At 40.4% G+C, this 24,369-nt stretch overlaps 1 protein-coding gene across 4 annotated transcripts in view; it reads right to left on the reverse strand.

The window, feature by feature from the left end:
- Positions 1–812: 812 nt before the first annotated feature.
- Positions 813–24,369, reverse strand: part of veph1 (ventricular zone expressed PH domain-containing 1) — a 107,132-nt gene continuing 83,575 nt past the window's right edge. For 2 of the 4 annotated variants that reach the window (XM_039622645.1, XM_039622647.1), the window contains 3 exons: positions 7,511–7,647; positions 4,857–4,910; positions 4,358–4,540 (listed from right to left, as the gene is read on the reverse strand). In XM_039622645.1, the coding sequence (XP_039478579.1) occupies positions 4,358–4,540; positions 4,857–4,910; positions 7,511–7,647 (374 nt within the window). Of the gene's footprint in view, positions 4,541–4,856; positions 4,911–7,510; positions 7,648–17,784; positions 17,923–21,384; positions 21,639–24,369 lie in introns of those variants that run through there. The other 2 variants (XM_031752698.2, XR_004200234.2) reach the window with 2 other exon arrangements.

Raw genomic sequence — 24,369 nt, forward strand, 5'->3', positions numbered from 1 at the left:
TATTCGTTGAAGCGATAGCTGATGGAGACTACTGAGTATGTCAGAATTCCTGATGATGGACGTTAGTGGTGCTCCATGGAGACGGATGGTGAGAAAGGCACAGTATTTTTCCACCATCCCTGCAGAAAAATCTCTATGAAGCGAGATAATGTGTTGGAGGTCACTTACAGGACTGACATGATATTCTCTGTGATTCACAGATAGTCCTGTAACACGCTGTACTCCAAGCAAAGAGGCTTCAGATCAGTAGTCACTGTGGTTACTTATGTGGTTATAGTACGAATAAACAACTGGAAGAGTGCATCACAAGCTGAGCCCGGCTCACTCAAAACGTCCAGCTGTCAGAAATGATTTGTTGCATTTTAACTGAGCTTGATCTGAATCTGATTATTACATGTAACTGCTACCAGCTCTGACATGCTCTGTGCTGTGTCAGATCCTACAGCCACGCTGCCAAGTGCTCCCTAACGCTTCACACTGAGTCATCTCCAAAGCTCGCGATTGAGGTGGTCCAGTTTGGTTCCTGCATGAGAAATGTGTCTCGAGGAATGAAGATTATGGAATAACTCTGGTAATTATCCTATTTTCTCCCCACGTGTTTCTTTTTTGGCACGTACTGAGGGTCCTATTAAACTTACAGCATCTTTAAAGTGAGAGCCCAAATGTAATTTACACTGATAATGTAATGACATCCAGGAGTTTGGACAGTGTTTCTGTGAAGGAAACCTTTAACTTCTTTCCTGACTGAAGAGCAAAAAACAAACAAACAAACAAAAAAACAAACAAAAATTCAGCGACAATCACGGCGTTCAGTTATTGTAAAGATTTATTACAGCGCTCTGTCTGATAGGCAGGCATGCAGAAGGTGCAGCAGGCAAAATATGACAATCACAACAATAACTCTTGAATTTTCAAATAAAATACAGCATTCATTTGTTTGCAGTGTTAATTCAGAGTAATATAAAACACGAGAAGAGGAAGATCAGGAGACAGTAAAATCTGGCATTTGTAGTTTCAGTCGTCTTTCCAGACACGATAAAAGTGTTAAACGCCTGTAAAAATAAATACTGGCATTATATAAAAAAATCAAATGCAATCGAACAACATGCTAAAGGTTAAAAGCAAGAAAAAACAACAACAAACATCTATGATTCGCCACACGGGGCTGATATTAATGCTAATGTTTTTATACATTCACTGGAATACTTATAATCATCTTCACAGTTTGTGTGATTGTTAAAATCTACAGCAGATTCCATCCTGCTTCTAACTGTGTACACATAATCTCACTGTGCTTTAGAGAGAGAGAGAGAGAGAGAGAGAGAGAGAGAGAGAGAGAGAGAGAGAGAGAGAGAGAGAGAGAGAGAGATAGATAGATAGATAGATAGATAGATAGATAGATAGATAGATAGATAGATAGATAGATAGATAGATAGATAGATAGATAGATAGATAGATAGATAGATAGATAGATAGATAGATAGATAGATAGATAGAATGAATGAATGAATGAATGAATAACTGGCCCCAGAGATTTGGAAACTAAGCCACCATGGCAGCACTGAGAGCTCATATCGCTACTTTAACACAACTCTGGCATTCATGTTATAACACATTCACTTTAAACACTCACAAATCAACACTGTTCAACTAAAAAGAGCAACAGCTTTATGAAACCTTTACAATACAGCAGGTCAGCAGAGGTGCTGAATATAATAATATCTAATAGCATAACACTTTGTCTCAAATGTGGTCTGTTTGCTTTTAGGACAAAAAAGTGTCAATAAGTATCAGGATAACCTTTTATATAGCACCAAATCACAGCAACAGCCGCCTCAAGACACTTTATACTGTAAGGTATAAAGCAACTCCACAATAATAGAGAGAAAACCCCAACAATCAGACAACCCCCTATTGAGCAAGCTCTTGGCGACAGTGGGAAGGAAAAAAACCCTTTTAACAGGAAGACCAGGCTCAAAGAAGGCCAGGCATCTGCTGCTACTGGTTGGGGGTGATTGGTGGGAGATGGGACAAAAAGGCAAACTATCGGTGTGAAAGCCAGAGTTTAATAATTATTAGTGATTAAATGTGAAGATAGTGGTCAGAAAAAAAGATGGTAGGATGTATCCATCCTGATTGTCAGCAATCAGAATCAGTAGGTTTCATTCATCTAGGACCAAGAATATGCAATTCCTTTCTGTCCACAGTTTCTTGAGATGCTGCCGTACCCCTATGAATATAAATATTCATTTTTATAAAAAGCAGTCATGGGGGAATACCCCGCTGGCTTTAAGGCCCACAGTCATGTGTGTAAGTAGGTCATAAGGAAGGAAGGAAGGAATAAAAATGTGAGGGAGAGACATGATGTAAATAATATGATTTGTAAGCAGATGCAGGTGAGCTGTGCTGTGTGTGTGTGGTGGTGGTGGTGGGGGTAACAGGGACAGCTAAAAGTACAAACAGGGGTAACCTGACCTGGTGGGAAAGGCTGTGTTATGGCTGCATTTACTCAGCTGACAGGATTTTAGCCGAAGGACCGACGAGAGAGAGCTCGTCTGTCAAACGAGTTCAAATTATGACCACCTTTAGCAGCTTTAATGTTACATATAACTTTAAAAAGTGCTAAAGCAGCGTTCACCTGTGGGTAGAAAAGAAATCTGACAGAATAACTGAGTGGCCACAGTCGAGCGTGAATAAAGGTGGTGCACACTATCAGTACGAGCCAATTTAAACACTCAGATCTTCACTCTTTCTTCATCCATCCGTCTCAATTTTCAGGGAGAAAAATAAAAATCTAATGAGACATTTCCCCAAAAAATAAAAAATAAAATCACACAAGCTTTTAAACCCAAACCCGAGGAACAGGCCTGTTCTAAAGCCAGCTCACCTCCACTCTCCCTCTCGCAGAGTCATCGAAAATCAGTGGGACTGAACTGGCAACCTTTCTAAATCCACAAGGAAACCACTCATTTGCTTCAGTGATTTCTTAGAAACCTGTGATCCAAACTTCACTATTAGGCAACAGCTGTGCTGATGCTGCTCCTGGTAAAACACTGGAGTGGATTGCTGCAGACCTCTCTCGTTTGAAAAAGCCTGAAATAGCGCCGTTGGTTCAGTTACCATGATTGCAAAAGAACAGAAAGTGACCCCTGCGTGGGGTCTTAAGGGACTTGCCTCATAAGCCACTTTGGTACAAGGGCAGAAAAGAAAAACAGCGTCACAGATTTAATTCAGGTTTGTGTTCCTGGCATATTTTTTTAAAAATACATTTTTGTTTAACAAAACTAACAGACTTCTGTTTAGTAAAGGAACAAAAGACTCTTAAACAAAAGACTCAACCAGTCCCCCTAGAGGCCTGTTTAAACTAGGAAAAACCCCGGTTAGTGATGAAAAATACAGAATACAGCAGGATACATGACACAAAATGAGTTAAACATATCTTATTATTGGCCCTGTTTGACATTTGAGGAAATATGCTGTCCCCGGCCGCCACCCCCTTACCAGGAGTTAGTCATAGCCAGACTAGTCCAATTCAAATTCCAGTCTTTACACTAAGCTTTAGCTTCATTTCACTTGACTCACACAGCTACACGAAAGCAGCCTGAATCATCTCTTCCAGTTCTTGGCAGGAAGGTGACTGCATATATCCCAAAGTGCTGAGCTATTGCTTTAAGATCACTCACTCTCTCTTTCACACACACACACACAATATTCCAGTATCCAATGCGCTCCCCATCTGCTCTCCATTAGGCTCGTTTTCCATCCTTCCTGCTTTCCAGAGGAACTGTTCAGTCTCATTATTGCTACAACTTCTTATGAGGTCTTTGTTTTGATGAAGTCTTTATTGTTGAATACTACTCTGGACTCTAAATGCGTCATTAAACGGAGAAATCCCAACTTCCCACTGATGCCGGCTTCGTTTGCTTGTAGAAGCAAAGCTGAAAAGTCAGGTGACATCTGAACACGTAAAACAAACATTTGCTTTCGCTGATGGCGGCCTACGCGTCGAGAAGATGGCACACGGGCAGGTTGGTCTAATGTAACGGTAAATACAGGGAGTCGTGTTTTCAATACGTAACCATCCTTCATTAGTCTTTTATTGCTGGTTTAATGTCTAAAAATCCTTTTTCTTATTTGCGCTCCATCATTACTGCGACTGAAGACAGAGCTGGTGGTGCTACTGACAAGTTACTGGCAGTGCGTTTCGTTTTTCTTCTCAGAGTCACCTGCTGTGGTCTTTTTTATCCCCCAGTCTTGTAAATGAATGCTTATAAGAAACAAATATCCTACATGTGGAAGTCAGCGTATGTTTGGCTGCGACTTCACGTCCCTGCCGGCGTCTCGGTCGGTGCTGCTCTCACAGGTAGGTGGTGGTCTCTCTGTTCTCCCTCTCTTTGGCCTGAGCCACAGCCACGTTGATGCACTGCAGCCACTCTTCAGCGTGTTTCTCATCCTGAGCCTTCAGCACGTACGTTTTACTGTCGGTGAAGATCTCGAAGGCGCGCGGCAGACCCCGGTCCCGACGCTTCTTGGCTACCACCTGCAAACAGAACAAGTGGGTGGGGAAGATTAATAGAGAAGACGACTTAATCATCTAGCTCATGGGGAGGAGAGCTGCTGTCTTTTAAAAAAAAATGTGTTTTGGCTTCATGTTGGTTTCTTCTTTCATATTTATAGTAGCTTATTTATCCGTGTCAAGCTGATCTGCTTAGGTCTGAATCCTGGGAAGAGTTTAGATCTTCAGGTCAGATGATATAATAGCTTCAAACTGACAGAGGTGTAAGTAACGGTGATGGTGATCGGTGGTGAGGATATGGGTAAGTGATGGAAGGGCTCTGAGGGATGATGACAGTCACCTTGACGCTTTGCACCTTGCTCAGCTCAATCGGGATGTCATCCAGCTCATCTTTCTGTGGGGAGGACACACAGTGACTTTAAATACTTTACCTGGAAATAAATAAAATACAGAGTGTATCAAAAAGAATCAGAATCTGATTTCAAAGTGCTTTAATTCATCTGTAACGATCAAACACATCCTGCTAATAAGAGGAGATTCGCGAGGTTGCTGGTAGGTAGAAGTGGGCAGCTCTCCTCCCCCTCCCATCAAGCCTCAGTCAATATGGCGACCATGCAAAAGAAAGCATTCTGCTCCTGGCAGCTGTGCAGCGTGATTTATATTCTGCCAAGTATTGTCAAAAGTACCGCGAGCTTCGATGTCCATGACTTAAACACAAATATCGCCCTTTGAAGTCAGCTGATTCTCTCTGACACACCCTGTACTTAAATGGCAGTTTCCTCTCTCTTCTCGTGCACAGTAAACCACAAAAGGACACTAAACTGACATTTGTCGTTAGATTAGATAAGAAAAGATGGAGTATTTTCTTTGCAATGCAAATAAGTAGAAAGCAGCACATGAATAAAAGGCTTGACTATTGTCTGAAAGTTCACATCTGAAACGACCCCGTCTTCGTCCAGTGCAAACGTTTTCTTCTTGGGCGATTTTTGCTTGGAGCTATTCATATCAGCGTGATAGGAAATGTGTGAAGAAAACCACACAGAGGTAGCCTCTTAATTTTCTGGAACAACAGTTTTTCCTAGTGTTGCTTCCAGGACCCACTACCTCAGAATAATTACAGTTCACTGTTCTGTTATTTCTACAGTCCTCCCACTCCTCAGTCCCCTCCTTTACCCACCTACCGTAAGTGCCATTTTGAATTGTATGAGCTGGTAAGTGTGTGGTTGTGTGCATATTGCAACACAGCCATGTCTCCTTACCCCCATATTTGGTTAAGTGGTTACAACCACTTAACCAAATATGGGTGCAGACTCATGGCAAGTTACCACATCCTTTCTTTAGTGTGTGTGTGTGTGTGTGTTTGTGTGTGTGTGTGAGCTGAAAAGCTATTGGGGTCGACATGTTCACAGGCTGTTTCTCTGCTGGGGATTCAAACAGACATTTGATTGATCTGAGCCATATGGAGGAATTTAAAATCAACAAAATCTGGAAAAAAGTTCACATGTGACCCCCTCAGAATCAGCAGATTTTAAACATTGCATTAGGTTTACTCTATTTCAAGAAGGCATGTATCTTCATACTATAAATATCTAGTACATAGGTGTAGTGTTAAGTTAAGAAGACAGCCACGTGACATTGTTTTCCATTTTCCAGATTAGGAAATGCTGCTGCCTGTGAGCTGTAAGCATGAATGAAACTTCACTATTTTTTCTCTATATCAGCAGAAATGTTGTTGTTGCAAAATCGAGGCTATACCTAATTTTTATCTACATTTTCATCTCGTAGCTGTTTTTGGAGATATAGACATGTTAATTTGTGCAACGACGTCAGCTTTCACATGATCGGTCTGGCTTACAGAGAGTCTCGGGATCAGTGGATGATCAGAGTACCAGGTGACACACGAGGAACTGGATGTTCTGTTCTAAAAGTTTGATGTGGACTTTGTATAAAACACGACTGACGAATTTTGGCTGCAGAAACGGAAAAAGGTAAACTGGATGAGGTGTGAGATACACGAACCTATGTGCTTAACCTCCACACATCCCAGCTGTTGGGCCATGAATGCATTTTAGGATGTGACAGAGTATGCACACTTCAAATCCACTTTCTTCCGGCTGCTTCCTTTTCGTTGCCACAGATTTCCTGATGCAATTTATGCCTTCCCCACAGTTTCAAAATAGGGGTTTTTCATGTGTCAACCACTTCACTTTGGAGTCACACACTCACACATAACCTATATGTAAAAATGTTGGGGGGGGTTTTCTCGTTCCTTTCACTTGTGCACCAGAGTACGATGCATGTCTGACAGTCAAAGCTGCCTGATCGTTCAGTACGAAGGAAATATTTTTTGGTTCTCGTCAGGAAAAAACGTCTTTCACAACATGCCAACCACCTCCAGAACCTGCTGGCAGAGACAGACAGGGCTCTGAGAACAAAGACACAAAACCTTCCCAATCTGCGGTGGCTGCAAAACAGCAGACTCCATTACCATCTGGATCAGAGCACAAAGACTTTTGTTTAAAGTTAGGAAAAAAACAAAAAGAAGCGGGAGAGAGATGAATATTCCCCTGTTTCCATAAACTCCTCTATGCCGTCCTCTAATTTGGAGAGCCGCTATTTTAGACACGACAAGTCCAGATGACTCTCGATCCCTATAACAGTTTCTCCTGTGCAGATGACTGCCAGAAACTGTGTTTGATAAAGCAAGGAGGGAGAGATCACGTTTACTCAGATGAGAGTCAGTATTTCACGTTCAAGGCTCTTTCTCCTTGAGCTACTTGTGCATAATCATTTCTGCAAGGGGCCAAGATTTGTTATAGCTGGATTCATCAGATGCTCCTGCTGAGGTGCCATTTCCACTGTTTCATACAGTTTCATCATGATTTAAATCACACGAGACATAGTAAGATTACTGACAGCTTTATAAGTGAGAGGACGGGGACCATACGTAGGCGTATGTTTATGTGTTAGGGTTCATTTTCAGTGTCTACCTACCGATTTGCCTCTCCGGAAAAGGAGCTGATTTCCCGCCAAGGTGAAGTAGCGGGTTTTCCAGCGCTTAATGAACTTCCAGCGAACCTGCTTCTCTTTCAGCTTCCCCTCGATCAAAGGCTGTCCCTCCTGGTTTACGACTATAGATAGCACACAAACACACGACAAACGTACAGCAAAGAATGAAAAAAATGTATTAATTAACAAGATATTAGTGGATTTTGCTTTTGTTCATATACTTTGGAATAAACCTAACAGGTCTGTCACTCTGATGTCCTCAGAAGCTGGTAAAGCAGAATCAATGCTTCGATCAGGTAAACAAGAGCACCATGTTCGTGACCTGTGCTGTCAGCAGGTAAGAGAGGTTAGAGAAAGCTTGTCCCTCTAATAAGTCACGCAGAGGTCAGTATGGGTTATCCAGCTTATTCACCATAGCCACAGCCAGCTGCTACAGCTGATGGAGGAATCCACACATTCAAGCTAAAATCCAACTGATTTCTTTCTTTCTGTTTCCCTCTTCATCTTCTATAACTCTCGAGTACTTTGAAAAGGCCATGATGGATTTACTTAATTCAATAGTGGACATTGGTTGTTACTGCTTTGCTTTGGCAGAAACTTAAACAACTGAGCTAAATCAACACAACTTATTCATAGTCAATAAACCTGTGCATTTTGTGTTGATAAAACCTGATTGAAACATGTTTAGATGAAGTAAGGTGAGCTCTTGGAATATTTTAATCCTTCCCAATTTTGCGATAACTTTTAGTCCAATACTACTTGGTCACTTAAATACTACATGTTGTCTTCATATTACATAACTTTCAACAAAGTCTAGAGTCTGGTTAACATCTTTATCCGGGTTGCAGGGGGCTGGGGCATAACCCAGAAGTGATAGGGTACACCCTGGACAGCTCACCAGTCTATCACATAGAGACAAACAACCATCTGCACTCACATTCACGGGTAATTTAGAATCACCAATTAACCTAACAACTGTATGACTTTTAACTGTGGGAGAAAACCAGAATACCTAGAGAAACCAGTGCAAACTAGCCAGATTGTGGATTTGAACCCAGGCCCTTCTTACTGTGAGGCAACAGTGCTAACCACCATGCCACCAATCCAGGCTTAACGAAAGTAGGAAAGCTATGATTTGATGATTTGATGATTTCAATGATTTCAAGGCTTGATGCAGAATTTTCTGTACCATGACAGGTTAAACCTCAATAAACAGCAATGGCATACACGTGGTGTGTGTGTAGTTGTCTGCTTCTTATAACTCCAGTGATTTTCCTGAAGTTTGAAATCTCGTGCGATCAACTAACCACTCTTACTAAATTGTATCATGTCATCTCAACAAGAACAAATTAGGTTGTTGATTTACATACAGATCCTACATGATTTAATTACGTTCAAGACAGAAACATGACATTTTTGTGTTCAAATTACAAGGTAGACCTTTTTAATGTAACAACCACCCAATTTACTTTTTTCGGTATACCGAAAAAAGTAGAGGCGGCTGTTCTTCCTCAAACCACGATCCAAAGCGCGCAAGACTGAAATCCCGTAATTTAATCTACCCGCTCTGCATATCATGTAGTTTCTACACTATATAGTTACACTTAACTTTAAAGCATGAGGCAATTGTGTTAAATACACGCAAGATGCTTACATAAATCCAAGAGATGGCCAATCCCTTTTTTTCAGTGTTTGGGTGTGCAAACATACATGGAACTGCATTATATAAGACAAAAACACAAAAGTCAATATTTGGTGTGACCACCTTTATTCTTCAGCAAAGCCTGAACTCTCTTAGGTGTGGTTTCTTTAATATCTTTAAGCAGTCTTCAGGAGTAGTTCTTTAGACTTCTTGAAGGACATTCAAAGCTTCTCTTTAGACATTGGCTGCTTTTTGTTTTGTTAAGATGATCCCACACTGCTTCAACAATGTTGAGGTCCGGGCTCTGGGGAGGCCAGTGCATGACTGGTAGTGTTTTTCTGTTAAGCTATGTTTTTATCACATTGACAGTACGTTTGGGATCATTATCTTGCTGAAAAATGAAGCTGTTACCAATCAAACATTTTCTAGATGGTATTAGACAGTGGATCAGAATCTGATGGTGCTTTTCAGCATTCTTAATTTCAAGTGATCCCAAACACCACTGGCTGAAATGCAGCCGCAAACCATGATAGAGTCCCCACCAAAATTTTTAAAAGAGATGTGTGTCTCATCCCAGGATAATATAGGTGATCTGTTGCTTGTTAGGTGACTATATAAGCTACTACACTTCTCAATAATTTTTAATCACGAGTTCAGCTTCCCGCTATTAATTGAGCATTGTAATAGCGCAACAGGAAGTGCTCCAAAATTAGCATCTGATCACGTGCCTACAAATCCCAATCACAACCGTTCCCTGCATCGAGCAGCTTTCCTGCAAGTTTCCAGGAAGTTAAATTGGAACCGACACATAACAGCTATTGTGTTGCCGTTTCAATCCCTACCTGACTAAGTCAGACATCAGTGTCATAATGCACTGCATAATGTCTCTAAATGTTCGCGCCTGCAGCGCATGTGTGCAAACAGTTCCTGTGTACTCTGCCGCGCTCCGTGGGCATGTTTTGGCATGTTCAGGTTTGGCGCCAGTTTACAGAGAAAGAGGAGCGAACAGAGCGGCCCTTTGTATCCGCCATATTGTGGTTAAAAACAGATTAGGCAATCTGATCAGTGTTTGGAGTGTGGCCTCCATGCTGAGCAGATGACTCCCAAAGGGGTTTGAAACCAAACCAAACACACCACGAAAGGTCATGGCAACCCCAAATCAGAAGAGGGGAGAGCAGAAAGAGGGGCTTCTTTGCTGCTTTTCTGTTTCCACATTATTTCCTTTCCTTTTATGGACAACTGAGAAACCAAAGACAGCATTTTAAACACATTATTTCAGGCCTGATAACTTTTTACTGGTATTTAATAGTATGTTTTGACAATTTATAAACAAAATAATGAAAATGATTTATGACAGCACAACAATATAGAAACACATTGTTACGCAGGGCTGTGGAACACCGATTACTGCAGTCCTGCCACTGTGGGCTACGAGGCTGAGTGCTTCATCTAACAAACATTTTGATTTTTAAAAAGTCCTTTGATGCATAAATCCTTGTCTCATCGCTTCGCTTTGATGAAGACACCTGGAATGGTAACCTTTGTTGTCCGCCACATGCGCGCGCAGTGGCTTTCAGTCTTTCATCGGAGACACGCTGACGTCAAACGAGCAAAGACACAGCTAATAAAACACACACACACATACACTAACTCATAAACAAATACAAAAGGTCCACAGTAATGTGCAGAAACAGGAGGGTTTTGCATGGAGCTGTTGTTTAGCTTGCTTTCCATGTGTGGTCAGATCACCCATTTTAGTGCCAAACCTGACAAGACCCCCTCTGCATGTGGCTCTTGATCAATAACTACAATGTTATGGGAGTGACAGGATTTCAAAAATGGGAAATGAGTCATGTCTCCAACCCAAATGATTTCCAGAAACATCTCCTACAAACAACCCTAATTTCTCCCTCAGGCCTAGACATATATATTAAAAAAAACCCGCTACAAGCTCTGGAGTTAGCTTTTATAACGTGTAACTGCATGTCACTTTGATGGTTTGCTGTTCTTGGCTTCACGACCACACGATCAAGTCAATATTAGGTGTGAGGAGAGCAGGGACACGTATCCTGAACTACACAAACGCAAAATCTCAAATTACTCACTGTGATGTTAGCAATTCAGTCTCCATGTAAGTGACCCTATTAGAAGGCTGTAAATTATTATATATTATTACTAACTTATTGTATAATAATTTAAAGCTGTATCACCAACCACAACAAATGTCCTCTTATGGTTTAAATATAATTTCCATGGAAAATGACGTCACTAGTGATTCCTGGAAATTCAAGCAAGGGTGAGTTAAAAAAAAAAGAGAGAGAAAAGAAAACAACAACAATGGTGCAAGTAGAGACAAAACTTTCAGCACGTTCTATTCTCGTGAACCACCCAGGCATTACGCAAACTGTAAACACAGAGGGACAGGTGGTTACAGAGCCCAGAGACGAACGCTACGTGGCACACAGAGAAAAATAAAGATTTCACAGGACTCAGTGCGGTCAAGTGAAAAACGTCCTGTGATTCAGTAGCTTGTAGAACCACTTTTAGCAACGATGACTTGAGTAATCGTTTTCTGTAAGTTTATCAGTCTCTCGCATTGTTGTGGAGCAATTTTGGCCCACTTTGCTTTACGGCGTCGCTTCAGTTTATTGAAGTCTGGGTGCATTGGCAGCTCTCTTACTGGAGCTTTATACTTTGGTGTTAAATCTAGATTATACCCCAAATCCCCCTACAACGTGACCTGCACCATAATCTGCACCTGCCTAAAAATGTATCTACATGTTATGTGGACATTGCAATTGCTCTGTTCAGTACCATCGATTCCTCCCTTGCATTTCCAGCTATTTTCGCCACAGTTTTTGAATAGATCGATAGAAGAAGAATAATCATCAAGTCAATATAAGGACTATTCCTATGGTCATGTCTCCAGGCCATGTCCCATGATTTTCTTACATCTCAGGGATGTAAGAAAATCCCTGGAAAAGATGCACAAAGAAGTGAGCCCAGCATTTTTATTTGTTTCTATCCGTCATGGTCATGTCAGTCGTGGTCAGTAACATGGAAAATGCAAGCATGAATGCTAGCAGTGATGGCACCTTGGGGGCAGTTATAGATAGGTTAATGCACAGACTCACTGCAGAAGTTCAAATCAGCTATTACTGTCCCAGCATTTCAGTCGGGTTGACGTCTGCACTTTGACTTGATTCTTTTCTTTCTCAGTCATTCTGTTGTAGATTTGCTGACATCCTTGGAATCACTGCACTATTGCATGACGCATCAAAGCTTTATCTGTCAGACAGATGGCCTCACATTTGAGTTTAGAATACTTTGGTACACAGACGAGTTCGTGGTCGATTCAATGACTGCAAGGTGCCCGGGTCCTGCGGCTACAGAACATCATCACCTCTCCACCACAGTGTATGACAGTTGTTGTGAGGTTTTTGTGCTGACATGATGTGTTTGGTTTTTCCAAACATGTTGCTGTGTGCAACTGTCAAACATCTCCACTTTGATCTTATCTGTCTAAAGAACTCTGGTCCAGAAGTCTCCCAGCCTCCTAATGATACTGTCATGAACTTTAGTATTTAACAGTGAATTGAGGCCTGTAGAGTCTGAGATGTAGCTCTTGGGTTTTCGCAGTTTTTCTGATCACTGTATGGTCGAATTTTACCCTTTTAATTCCTGTGGAAGCAGTAAGTGTGTACTTAGTTATTCACAGGACTGCATATAACATAATGTAGTATATACATGCACCACTAGCACCGTTTCCAAATAAGGCTTCACCAAACCTAATGCCATATCCTACCTACAAGTGTCCCGTTACACATAGATCGTACTTCATTTTGCTGTGATATTCAGTTGCTGTCACTTATTTTGTTGCCAAATCCGATTGATGGTTTCAAAACTGCTTCCAGAAAAAACCTCGGTGACTGACTCAACCTTTACTGGAAACCTCAGGGACCACATTAAAAAAGAGCGAGATTAAATTCCAAAAATATATCCTGATGTAGTAAAGTTTTAAATAAGAGATGAAATTTAAGGTGGAAAGTGTGGCAGTAAAGTTGCATAAATGATGCCACAACGTGTACAAAGGCCATGACAGCCACATTTAGCTAACATGCTTCCCTAATCTTGCCCTATGATGTCACCAGAACCTCCAATTGCACCCTTGAGAAATGCTGCCTTAATTTGACAAACTTTCACTAAGCCTCAAAACTCCATTTATAGCAATGACACTCAAAATTTCACCGTGTGATGAACGTCTCTCTTTTCCAGAAAATGAGATGAGAATTTCTGTCTTCACTGATTGAAGCTGGGAGGATGACACTTAGATGGGGCTTTCCATATTTTTGAAATTAGTAGAGTTGTCTTCCCGAGATTACCAAATGTGCTCAAATCCACACGTGGAGAGAAAACTGATGTAATCACGATATATTTTTATTCCCCTTTCTCTTCTGCTGCCTGCCAGTTAAGTGAGTGCAACAGCATGTTGTCCAAGTGAAAATACTGAACAGCCCAGGGAGCGCAGGGTAAGAGGACACACTTGGTATGTGCTGTATTCAGGCATGTCCACACGTACAAACACACACACACACTGAACTGGTCATTAACGCACACTTCAAAGACATTCCAGTAGTTGAACTCAACAGTATATCATAAAGTATTATGGAGTTGTGCCAACCGCTGGCTGCACTCCACAATAAGTTGAAGTGAAAAGCTCTTTTCCTTTTTAGCTTTAAAAAATGAAACAAGTTCTCTGTGTGTGTGTGTGTGTGTGTGTGTGTGTGTGTGTGTGTGTGTGTGTGTGTGTGTGTGTGTGTGTGTGTGTAACCTCTGAGTCTACTCTGGCCAAGTCAGCAAGTTTTTTTATTTATTTATTTTTTAATCATTGTAGCACAACCATATAAAGCATTATAAAGTCAAATCTTGGCTGGGTGCCGCTTGCTATATGAACAGCATGCATACATGTAAATATGCCAACTGTGAAAAAAAAAGGCCATCTAAAAGTAAAATATTCCAGTTGTTTCGGGGAGATGAGCTGAGTGTATTTCTGTCATTTACTGTAACTTCAGCTAAAAAACTGGACAGCTTTCAGTTGGACAACCAAGTTCCCAGCGGATGGATCTGAGTTTTCGTCTTGGCCTTGAACACAGATTGCAGTCTTGTTTTATGACCACGTTCCTTTAGGTGAAAACATGTTCACGTGCCATGAACTGTACTACCATGACTAAAGCAGCAAAATACATTTCCTGTAAATCCAGTCTGGCTGAATAAATGCAATCATTTCCAGTACAGAACAAGTGCAATAAATCTTGCATTTGTTGTATACTGAATGAAGCAATTCAGGCCATTTTCTGCTAAAATGACCTGAATTGGGCAACAGTTATGCTTTTCAAAAAAAAAAAATTTCAGTAACTACATATTACAACCCTATATTGAAAAAAAAATGGCAACACTGCATTAAGTGTAAACAACAGAATACAATATTTTTTTAATTACTTCATTACTAAAAATCCTATATTTACCTAAAAATCAGAGAATAAATATCAAAAAAGCCACTTTAAATTTGTTGCCAGTGACATGCTTTGAACATACTGAAGCACATGGCATGCAACATGGACATCTATGAAGGCACCATCATTGGTGAATGATATGATGCGTACAGGTTTAGAAGCGGGAAATTCGGCCAATCAGATTGCACCTTCTTTTGGGAATTCCTTTCCGAATTCTGCAAGACAGATCAAAACTCCATGCTTTGTGTATCCCAACAACATTGCTCTGGATTAAAAGATTTGTTTTATTAAACTGGAAAAGAAATATAAGGCAAAGAATGTCCTAAACTGTTGAGCTGATGTCCTACACAAAAGCAAGATTAGCATAACTCACTTCCAAACCCAGGGCACACTTCTGTCTAAAGTTTATTTAAATGTGTTGCTGGCATCAAACTCAAAATGAGGATCTAGTTTTGTTTTGTTTTTAATATTGTTCTCATTTTACATGCTCCCCTAGGCTTAATCTTATAACATCTACAGTGGCTTTCATAAGTATTCAGCCCCCTTGAACTTTTCCACATTTTGTCACATTACAGCCACAAACATGAATCAATTTTATTGGAATACAAAGTGGTGTACACGTGAGAAGTGGAACGAAAATCATACATGATTCCAAACATTTGTTACAAATAAATAACTGAAAAGTGGGGTGTACGTAATTATTCAGCCCCCTGAGTCAATACTTTGTAGAACCACCTTTTGCTGCAATTACAGCTGCCAGTCTTTTAGGGTATGTCTCTACCAGCTTTGCACATCTAGAGACTGAAATCCTTGCCCATTCTTCTTTGCAAAACAGCTCCAGCTCAGTCAGATTAGATGGACAGCGTTTGTGAACAGCAGTTTTCAGATCTTGCCACAGATTCTCGATTGGATTTAGATCTGGACTTTGACTGGGCCATTCTAACACATGGATATGTTTTGTTTTAAACCATTCCATTGTTGCCCTGGCTTTATGTTTAGGGTCGTTGTCCTGCTGGAAGGTGTACCTCCGCCCCAGTCTCAAGTCTTTTGCAGACTCCAAGAGGTTTTCTTCCAAGATTGCCCTGTATTTGGCTCCATCCATCTTCCCATCAACTCTGACCAGCTTCCCTGTCCCTGCTGAAGAGAAGCACCCCAGAGCATGATGCTGCCACCACCATATGTGACAGTGGGGATGGTGTGTTCAGAGTGATGTGCAGTGTTAGTTTTCCGCCACACATAGCGTTTTGCATTTTGGCCAAAAGTTCCATTTGGTCTCATCTGACCAGAGCACCTTCTTCCACATGTTTGCTGTGTCCCCCACATGGCTTGTGGCAAACTGCAAACGGGATTTCTTATGGTTTTCTGTTAACAATGGCTTTCTTCTTGCCACTCTTCCATAAAGGCCAACTTTGTGCAGTGCACGACTAATAGTTGTCCTATGGACAGATTCCCCCACCTGAGCTGTAGATCTCTGCAGCTCGTCCAGAGTCACCATGGGCCTCTTGGCTGCATTTCTGATCAGCGCTCTCCTTGTTCGGCCTGTGAGTTTAGGTGGACGGCCTTGTCTTGGTAGGTTTACAGTTGTGCCATACTTCTTCCATTTCTGAATGATGGCTTGAACAGTGCTCCGTGGGATGTTCAAGGCTTGGGAAATCTTTTTGTAGCCTAAGCCTGCTTTAAATTTCTCAATAACTTTATCCCTGACCTGTGTGGTGTGTTCTTTGGACTTCATGGTGTTGTTGCTCCCAATATTCTCTTAGACAACCTCTGAGGCCGTCACAGAGCAGCTGTATTTGTACTGACATTAGATTACACACAGGTGCACTCTATTTAGTCATTAGCACTTATCAGGCAATGTCTATGGGCAACTGACTGCACTCAGACCAAAGGGGGCTGAATAATTACGCACACCCCACTTTTTAGTTATTTATTGGTAAAAAATGTTTGGAATCATGTATGATTTTCGTTCCACTTCTCACGTGTACACCACTTTGTATTGGTCTTTCACGTGGAATTCCAATAAAATTGATTCATGTTTGTGGCTGTAATGTGACAAAATGTGGAAAAGTTCAAGGGGGCCAAATACTTTTGCAAGCCACTGTATAGTACTTTTTCCTTTGGGAAGGTACCATCTGTGCACAGGCACAGGCAAAACAAAAAAAACAAACAAAAAAAAAAGAAAAGAAAAAAAAGGTACCATCTGTGCAGTCTGCAATTCTGTTGAAGAAAGATGTTGAATCTATTTAATTATTGTAGAAAAATAATTGATTTCTGTGCATTTTTTTTTTTACACATGCATTAAATTAAAGTTGATTGTGTCGATTAAGCATCGCGAGGCGGAGGGGTGGGGCTTGGTTCCCTATTTTTTTTGCTGGGAGTTGGCAACCCTGTTAGTTAGGTTGCTTAATATTTCTGTCAAGTACTCTTTAAAATACCAGAATAGGGAGGATGGAGTAGGTTTAAGTTAGGTTTTAAGTTAGGTAAGGTTTATTAGATTGATCAGTATTGCTGAACTATGAAATATTTTGGGTGCAGTGTAATTTTTGCATACAGGTATAACAGAATAGCCTAATTTATGGCATCGGTATCGGTTATAAAAAGTGGTATCGTGCCATCTCTATCATTAACTAAACTTTGCTTATAATTAAGTTCTAAATGTTTCTTAGACCAACCAACGTTCAGTGTCCTGGGTTTCTATGTTAAAACACACAACCATTATTACTGACGCATAAACGCACAGTTACATCCTGTAACTGATTTGACTCCTTATATAAAGTCCTTTTTACAGCTGTAAGAATATTTACGTACGTGAAGAGCAGCTATTCTGTTTGAGATGTGAGGAGAAGAAGAAAGTATCCTGATGTAAATACTCAAAGTACATCTAACTTGTGCTTGTATACAGCACTTGCTTCCAGCATCAATTTTATTAATTAGCTCTGCTGAGGTGGAGCAGGACTACTCCAAACGAGGACTACTCTAACACATCTTCATCTTTGCCTGAAGACGTGATCCACAAACTTCTGAGTTCTTTTGTCACAGTGGACAGTTCAGTGTCGCCCTGATCGTGGCGCTGTAACACAGAGCTGGGGTCACAGAGGCAGAGGTCATGTAAAACAGGTTTATTGATTATTTATCAACAAATAAAAATGACTTTGTGTTTCCTGTTGATGGACATGGCGCTGTGGGAGCTGAGAAGGCTGTGGCCCTTCTCAAGCTTCCAACGAAGACCCGTTATCTCAGATCTGAAACAGAAACAGAAGAGAATAATCACAGAGTCACATGATCCCTCTGTCAACTTTTTCTGGCGTGTTTCATTGCAGAAGCTGGAAAACTTCACACTCCACTCCTCACCATTGTTATAAAAACTTTAACCTCCTAGGATCTGGTGTCCACTAGGGCTGCCACGATTAGTCGACTAGTCACGATTACGTTGACTATCAAAATCGTTGATGACTAATTTAATAGTCGACGCGTCATTTGAAGCTTTGTAAGATCCCAAAAGACGCTGGAATAAGTAGTACAATTTAAGAGTGTAATAACAGACTGAAACAGAAGATGGCAGCACTGCATGTACAAGGATGCCAGCTGCCGTTAAACCCCGAAGAAGAAGAAGAAACTGTGTCCCAGAATTCATAGAGCGGCCCTGCTCAGTTTTCAACAATGGCGGCAGCTAGTTAGTTTTAATATTACTCTTATTATTCTTTCTGGGTAACAAAATAAACGTTTAACATATTTTCAGGCAAGAATGTAGCTGTGTAAACCTCAAATATCTGCTCAGTTTATCAAGACATCACATATTTTCAAAAGCGCCCCAACGTTTTCGGAGACGTCTGTTACCCACCAGCTCGATAGCTAGCCGGGGTTCAAGGCTCACTAGAGCCGGTGAGAACACCGGACTCCCGGCAAATCATTTTCAAACCCACTGCCGTCTTTCACTACTCAGGTTAAACATGATATATAAGTCACTTAGATGATTTAAAATGTTATTGTTTGGCTTTTTTCAGTATTTTATTTGTTTCTGAGTAAATCGGTTTGGCTGAGATTAAAGTTAGTTTTTACACAGCTGAATAAACGTCAAGCAGACAACTGATTATCAGAAGTGTGAGATGCTCGAGAATATACTCCGGTGTCCTGTTATATTTTAGATAGCAAGGAGCAGACGGCTGAGTTTATTAAACTTCACCTAAACAATCTGCAAATTTCATTAAAATTTAATAAAATTCGTTTGTGGCAGCCCTATTGTCCATATATGTGAGCATCACATTTTGGGTCGTCTAGACCAGCGGTCCCCAACCTTTTTTGCGCCACGGACCGGTTTGTGCCCGACAATATTTTCACGGACCGGCCTTTAAGGTGTCGCGGATAAATACAACAAAATAAAACTAGTACCGGTACCGAAAAAAAAGAAGATTTATTCATAACACACGTGAAAAGACCCAGGAAAATGGTAAATGGCCTGTATTTATATAGTGCCTTACTAGTCCCTAAGGACCCCAAAGCGCTTTACATATCCAGACATCCACCCATTCACACACACATTCACACACTGGTGATGGCAAGCAACATAGTAGCCACAGCCACCCTGGGGCGCACTGACAGAGGCGAGGCTGCCTCTGGAAAACCGAGTTAATGAAAAAAACAATAACAAAATAACACTAAAAACCGATAAAAACCCTGAAAACCATACATTTCACACCCGAGTTTCACTCTCGCGGCCCGGTACCAAATGACTTACGGACCGGTACCGGTCCGTGGCCCGGGGGTTGGGGACCGCTGGTCTAGACCAAAATACAAAATTTTGCTCTACAAGCACCTGATATCCACTTACGAGGACATTATACTGCCACTGTTCTATCGAAATTTAAAACGAATGTCCTCATATGTGGATCTAATTTTTCTCAGAAATAAAAATCAAGTAAAAAAAAAAAAATCAGATAATCTTTTCTTACAAAAAATCTTTGTTTTTCAGTGATTCTTGAGATAAGGGACAAAACATGTCCGCCAGACAAAACCCAATTTTGGGGTTAAAAATATGAATACAAGTGTTAACCCAAGTGACTAAAAGACAAACCAAGGCAATGTTTATACAACAAAAGTATGATTTTGCATTTTTTATACATATATATTTATTTTAAATGGTACAATACATTACCAGTACCTTAAAAATCCATTGTCCAGAAGCAGGTGTGATAATATTAAAATACAGAAAAAAAATTAAAAGTTATGTAAAATTAAACATCATGGCTCTCGTCACTAAGCATTTAAGTCAATACCTTATATAATATCAAAATATGACATTGAAAATTTATTTTTGCATATTTTTTAAGTGATAAAAATCATGTCCAGAGTTTTTGTCAACACCATCAGATTTTTTTAAAAGTACAAAAAAATCAGGAATTATTGTGGGTAGCTTACACTCTGAGGACCCCTTTACCACTTCCTGTTTGATACACATGCCATGAGGTCACTGTTGTGATAATTTTTTTTATTTTTATTTCATTTATGGCATACCTTTCTGATAAAACTCTGTGTCACAACCATAGTGCGCCAACACCAAAGTCGATGTAATGCAAGATTACATGTTTTTTGTGTAAAAAGAGCTTCATTTAGGTAGATTGTAGAGGCAACTGATGAAAAACAAGATGGCTTCTGTCAGAAAAACATGTATTATAAGAGAAAGAAGGGTATTTTGTCAACACCATCAGGATTTTTGTCTGACGGTGTTGACCCTTTTTCTAATGGTGTTGACAAATGCAACAAAAGTGTGCTATTCATCAATTATATTAAGTTATTTTTATTAATATTTCAGTTATATTACTTCCTGTGTATTTTACTGATATTTCTGCTTTACAGATGTGTCAAATATTATCGAATTTGCCTTATCTTGAATCTCATTGTTTATGTATACATTATTAATCCTGTAGGAAAAAGCTTAGTCCTCTGCATTTAACGCATTCACTCAGTGATGCAGTGGGCAGCTACAAATCCAGGATAGCCACTGTTCGTTGGATTTGAACGCCCAACCTTCCGATCATGTGGCATCTACTGAGCTATCTCTGCCCCGAGAGCCAGTCTTTAAGTGATGATGTATGAATCCTGCTTCCGGGCCCAAACTACTCTGTGTTTATTAAGCCTGTTGTGCTGTTAAAATGTTTTAATGCTTTTTATCTTGTTTTATTTAATCTGAACAAGCCCCTAAAAACAGTCAGTGATCACTGTTGGCCTAACCATCAGAAACCCTTGCATTAACTTTTATCGAGTGGAAAAAAGTTAGCGTTGATCCTCCAGCTTCACTGTGTTTATGTTATGCTAACATAGCTGTGTCGCTAGCGATCACCTAGCACATCATTATACACCTGGGAGATTGTACCAAAACATGGTGTGACAGCCAAAACTTTGTGTAACAATTATTTGTAAATATGTTTTTTAAAAATCTAAAAATATATTTTAGAAAATTAAAACCTGTTTTGTCCCTAATCTCAGGAATCACTGTTTTACATTCATCAGGTCCCAATCAGCCCAAACAACACACAGAAATAAAAAATGCATGCCATGAAAGAGTTTGGGTCTTAGGAGGTTAAAGAAGAATCCAGCATTAAGTTTTTTAAAATTTTCTTTTACAAAGAAATAATCATTCATGTCTCAGTATGAGCAAAGTAACTGAGGACAATTCTACAGCTTCATTTTTAAAAAGGAAGATTTACCTATCCTGTTGACACCGTCCAGATGCTCAGCCAGATCGTTCCTGAAGATGGCCCTAAAAATCTCAATGGCATAGTCCACAGCCTGATGGGGCTGATTATGTACCATCAGATTCACGGTTTCGCGTCGTTGTGCATTTTCCAGGGTAGCCCTGGGGATATTCGGCATCCTGAGTTTCAGGTGCCATTTGAAATTTGCAAACTCCTCCTGAGTCAGATCATTCAGCTTTTCCAAAAGCTGCATCTGGAGCTGTGCCCTGTGAAAAATCACACAACTTTAGATTCCTGCAGCAGAGACTCTGAAAATTCAGAATGAAAATAATTCTGCTATCCTCCAAGACAGACACTTCCTCACAGCCAATCACATAGCAGTGATCGGTCAGGAACGTCTTACGTCCTGTTTTACAGCAATGACGCTTCTTAATATCAGGAAGTGAGACACCAAGTGCCTACATGTTCTACACAAATGATGCATTCAGAAAGCATGAAAGTAAACTGTGTCACGGTCTGTGGAGACAGGCCGTGCGGTGGTGTGTGTGGTGGACCCAGGTGCGAACACAGGTGAGGAGATGGGAGTGAATTTAAACTGAAAGCGAGCCTTTATTATGGCTGATGACATAGAGGTTAAACAAGGCAGGAGCACAGTGGCTAAACTAAACTATAACTAAACCGGGAAGCTGATACTGTGATAAACTACGAGGATTTAGAAAACTAAGAATGCAAAGACTGGCCGTGAAAACATGAAGGGTGGGAACACAGACGACGCGACCCAGACTGAATGAAACACAGAGACTAAATACACATAAGGGATGATCAAGGGAAGTGGAAACACATGAACCTAATGACAGGACAGGGAAAGCGAAACTACATACACTGACATTAGACACAGACTTTCAAAGTAAAACAGGAAACATGGAGATTAGACGTGACCTGAACTGAACATAACCACACAGACATGACGCATGACAGGTAGATGCACGAACCAGGAAGACTGAGTACAGGAGGAGATGACATGACAATTAAGAAACAAAGGACTAAACAGCAACCTCAAAATAAACTAGATGAACTAAACTAGGACACAAATGAATACAAAAGATACATAAAACTCAAACACTGGGTCGCTCGACCCAGGACCATGACAAACTGAGTCGCACACACAACACAAACACCCTCGCCCACCCTCCTCTGCAAGCCTTAGCAGATTTTCCACCGGCTCCTCCGGTGGAAAAACGGAAGAATGTGATGTGATCGTTATGCTGATCTCATCTGCACTGATTCTTAGAAAGTTTTAGGAAAGCCACAGACGTTCGGTCTACACAGGAACTTTCAGCACATTTTTATCTTGGTCACATCTGTATGTGGTTAAGGAGGAAGGAGATCGACAGTCGGGACCGGAGAAGTGTAATTAGTTCTTTAAAGCACTTACCCATTGCCCGCCATTCCTGCCGCCATGTTTGCTTGCTCTGAGGAAGTGACGTCAACACGCAACACGAAGGATGTCTAGACGCAGATGTTTTGGTATGAGGTGCCGTAAGGGACATTATTACTGAAACGCTCTCACACACACTACTGAAACGCTCACACACACTACTGAAATTTTATCTCTCACACACACACTACTGAAACGCTCTCACACACACTACTGAAACGCTCTCACACACACAACTGAAAACCAAGACATCGGTTTAATGTACTATTTATTGAATAAAATTTCTTTGTGCTGTTTATCCAGATTTTGTGAAGGTCTGAAAACTCTTGGGGTTCTCGAGAAAATGAGAAGGCATCCAGACAGCTTTCGCCCTCTGTTCTGCTATGAGCCACATATGCTGACTGCTGACCAGGTGGATGATCTTTTCAACATTCATCTATCTCCAGAAGGAAGCAACAGAAGAGCTGCTGAGGAGATGGTTGTTACCTTCTGGAGAGACTATCTCCAAGATGCAGAAGGTAATTGTCACCTTAGTGCACAATAAATAGATGTAACGATTTATAGGTTAGCATTTCTGAAATCTTTATTTTAAATAACATACTCGTATAACAATAACACCACATTACCCTCTTGGTTGTAGTAACATTTTTACATAGTTCTTTGAGACTATTGAAAGATGAAAAGCATGCTCTATAGTCATTGCAATAACAGCCATTAAGATTCTTGCTTTAGATTAATACTCACTGACAATTTATGTTGGCCAAATGAAATAACCTATTAACACTTTTTTTCCTTCTCTGTTTTATGCAGAAGAAGGACCTTCCAAATTACAGAAGATATTGGCCTTTGCAACTGGAGCAACTGCGGTACCACCTATTGGCTTTTCCCCAGCACCCTCGATTGAGTTCATTCATAGAGGAGACGACGACTTCTCTTCTACACCAGTTTTCCCTCTTGCCAACACGTGTGTTAACTGCATTAGGCTGCCACTGCATGTTTCATACCAGCTGTTCAAGGAGAAGTTTGATTTTGCATTAGGTAATACTTACGGCTTTGGCAGGGTATGAACACATTATGCTGGAGGAGTTTGCGTGTTTCTCTTTTGTATTGGTCTCTCTACTGATTCAAAGTGAGTATTGAGTATTAACTTGTTAAGGTTTTAATATTTCCAAATTTACCTGCCTCAGTCAAATTGATGTTTTAAGACAAGAAGTGATTGTTCTTCAGGATTCATACAGGTAGATACCAATTGTTTAACAGCACTTCAGAAGTTTATTTAGATTGTTGAGTTTGAATATACCAAATTTGTCTCACTTTACTCATTTCATGTGTATGTGCATCTGTTTTTGATTTGGTTGTCTGTTTATTCTTCTGCCTGTGTCAGTTTCTGTTTGACAACAGAGCTGTCATTTTATCATTTTAAAGAAAATGGTTTCAATATGTTAGTTTCGATCAGATATGTTTTCTGAAATGTTTTTTTTTATTTTTTTATTTTTGCAAAATATTTGATTCAATGTAGAAGGTGTAAAAGTGAAGAAAACACATCTATTCCATGATTT

The sequence above is a fragment of the Oreochromis aureus genome, linkage group 14, assembly GCF_013358895.1.
Source record: "Oreochromis aureus strain Israel breed Guangdong linkage group 14, ZZ_aureus, whole genome shotgun sequence".
Taxonomy (NCBI): Eukaryota; Metazoa; Chordata; class Actinopteri; order Cichliformes; family Cichlidae; genus Oreochromis; species Oreochromis aureus.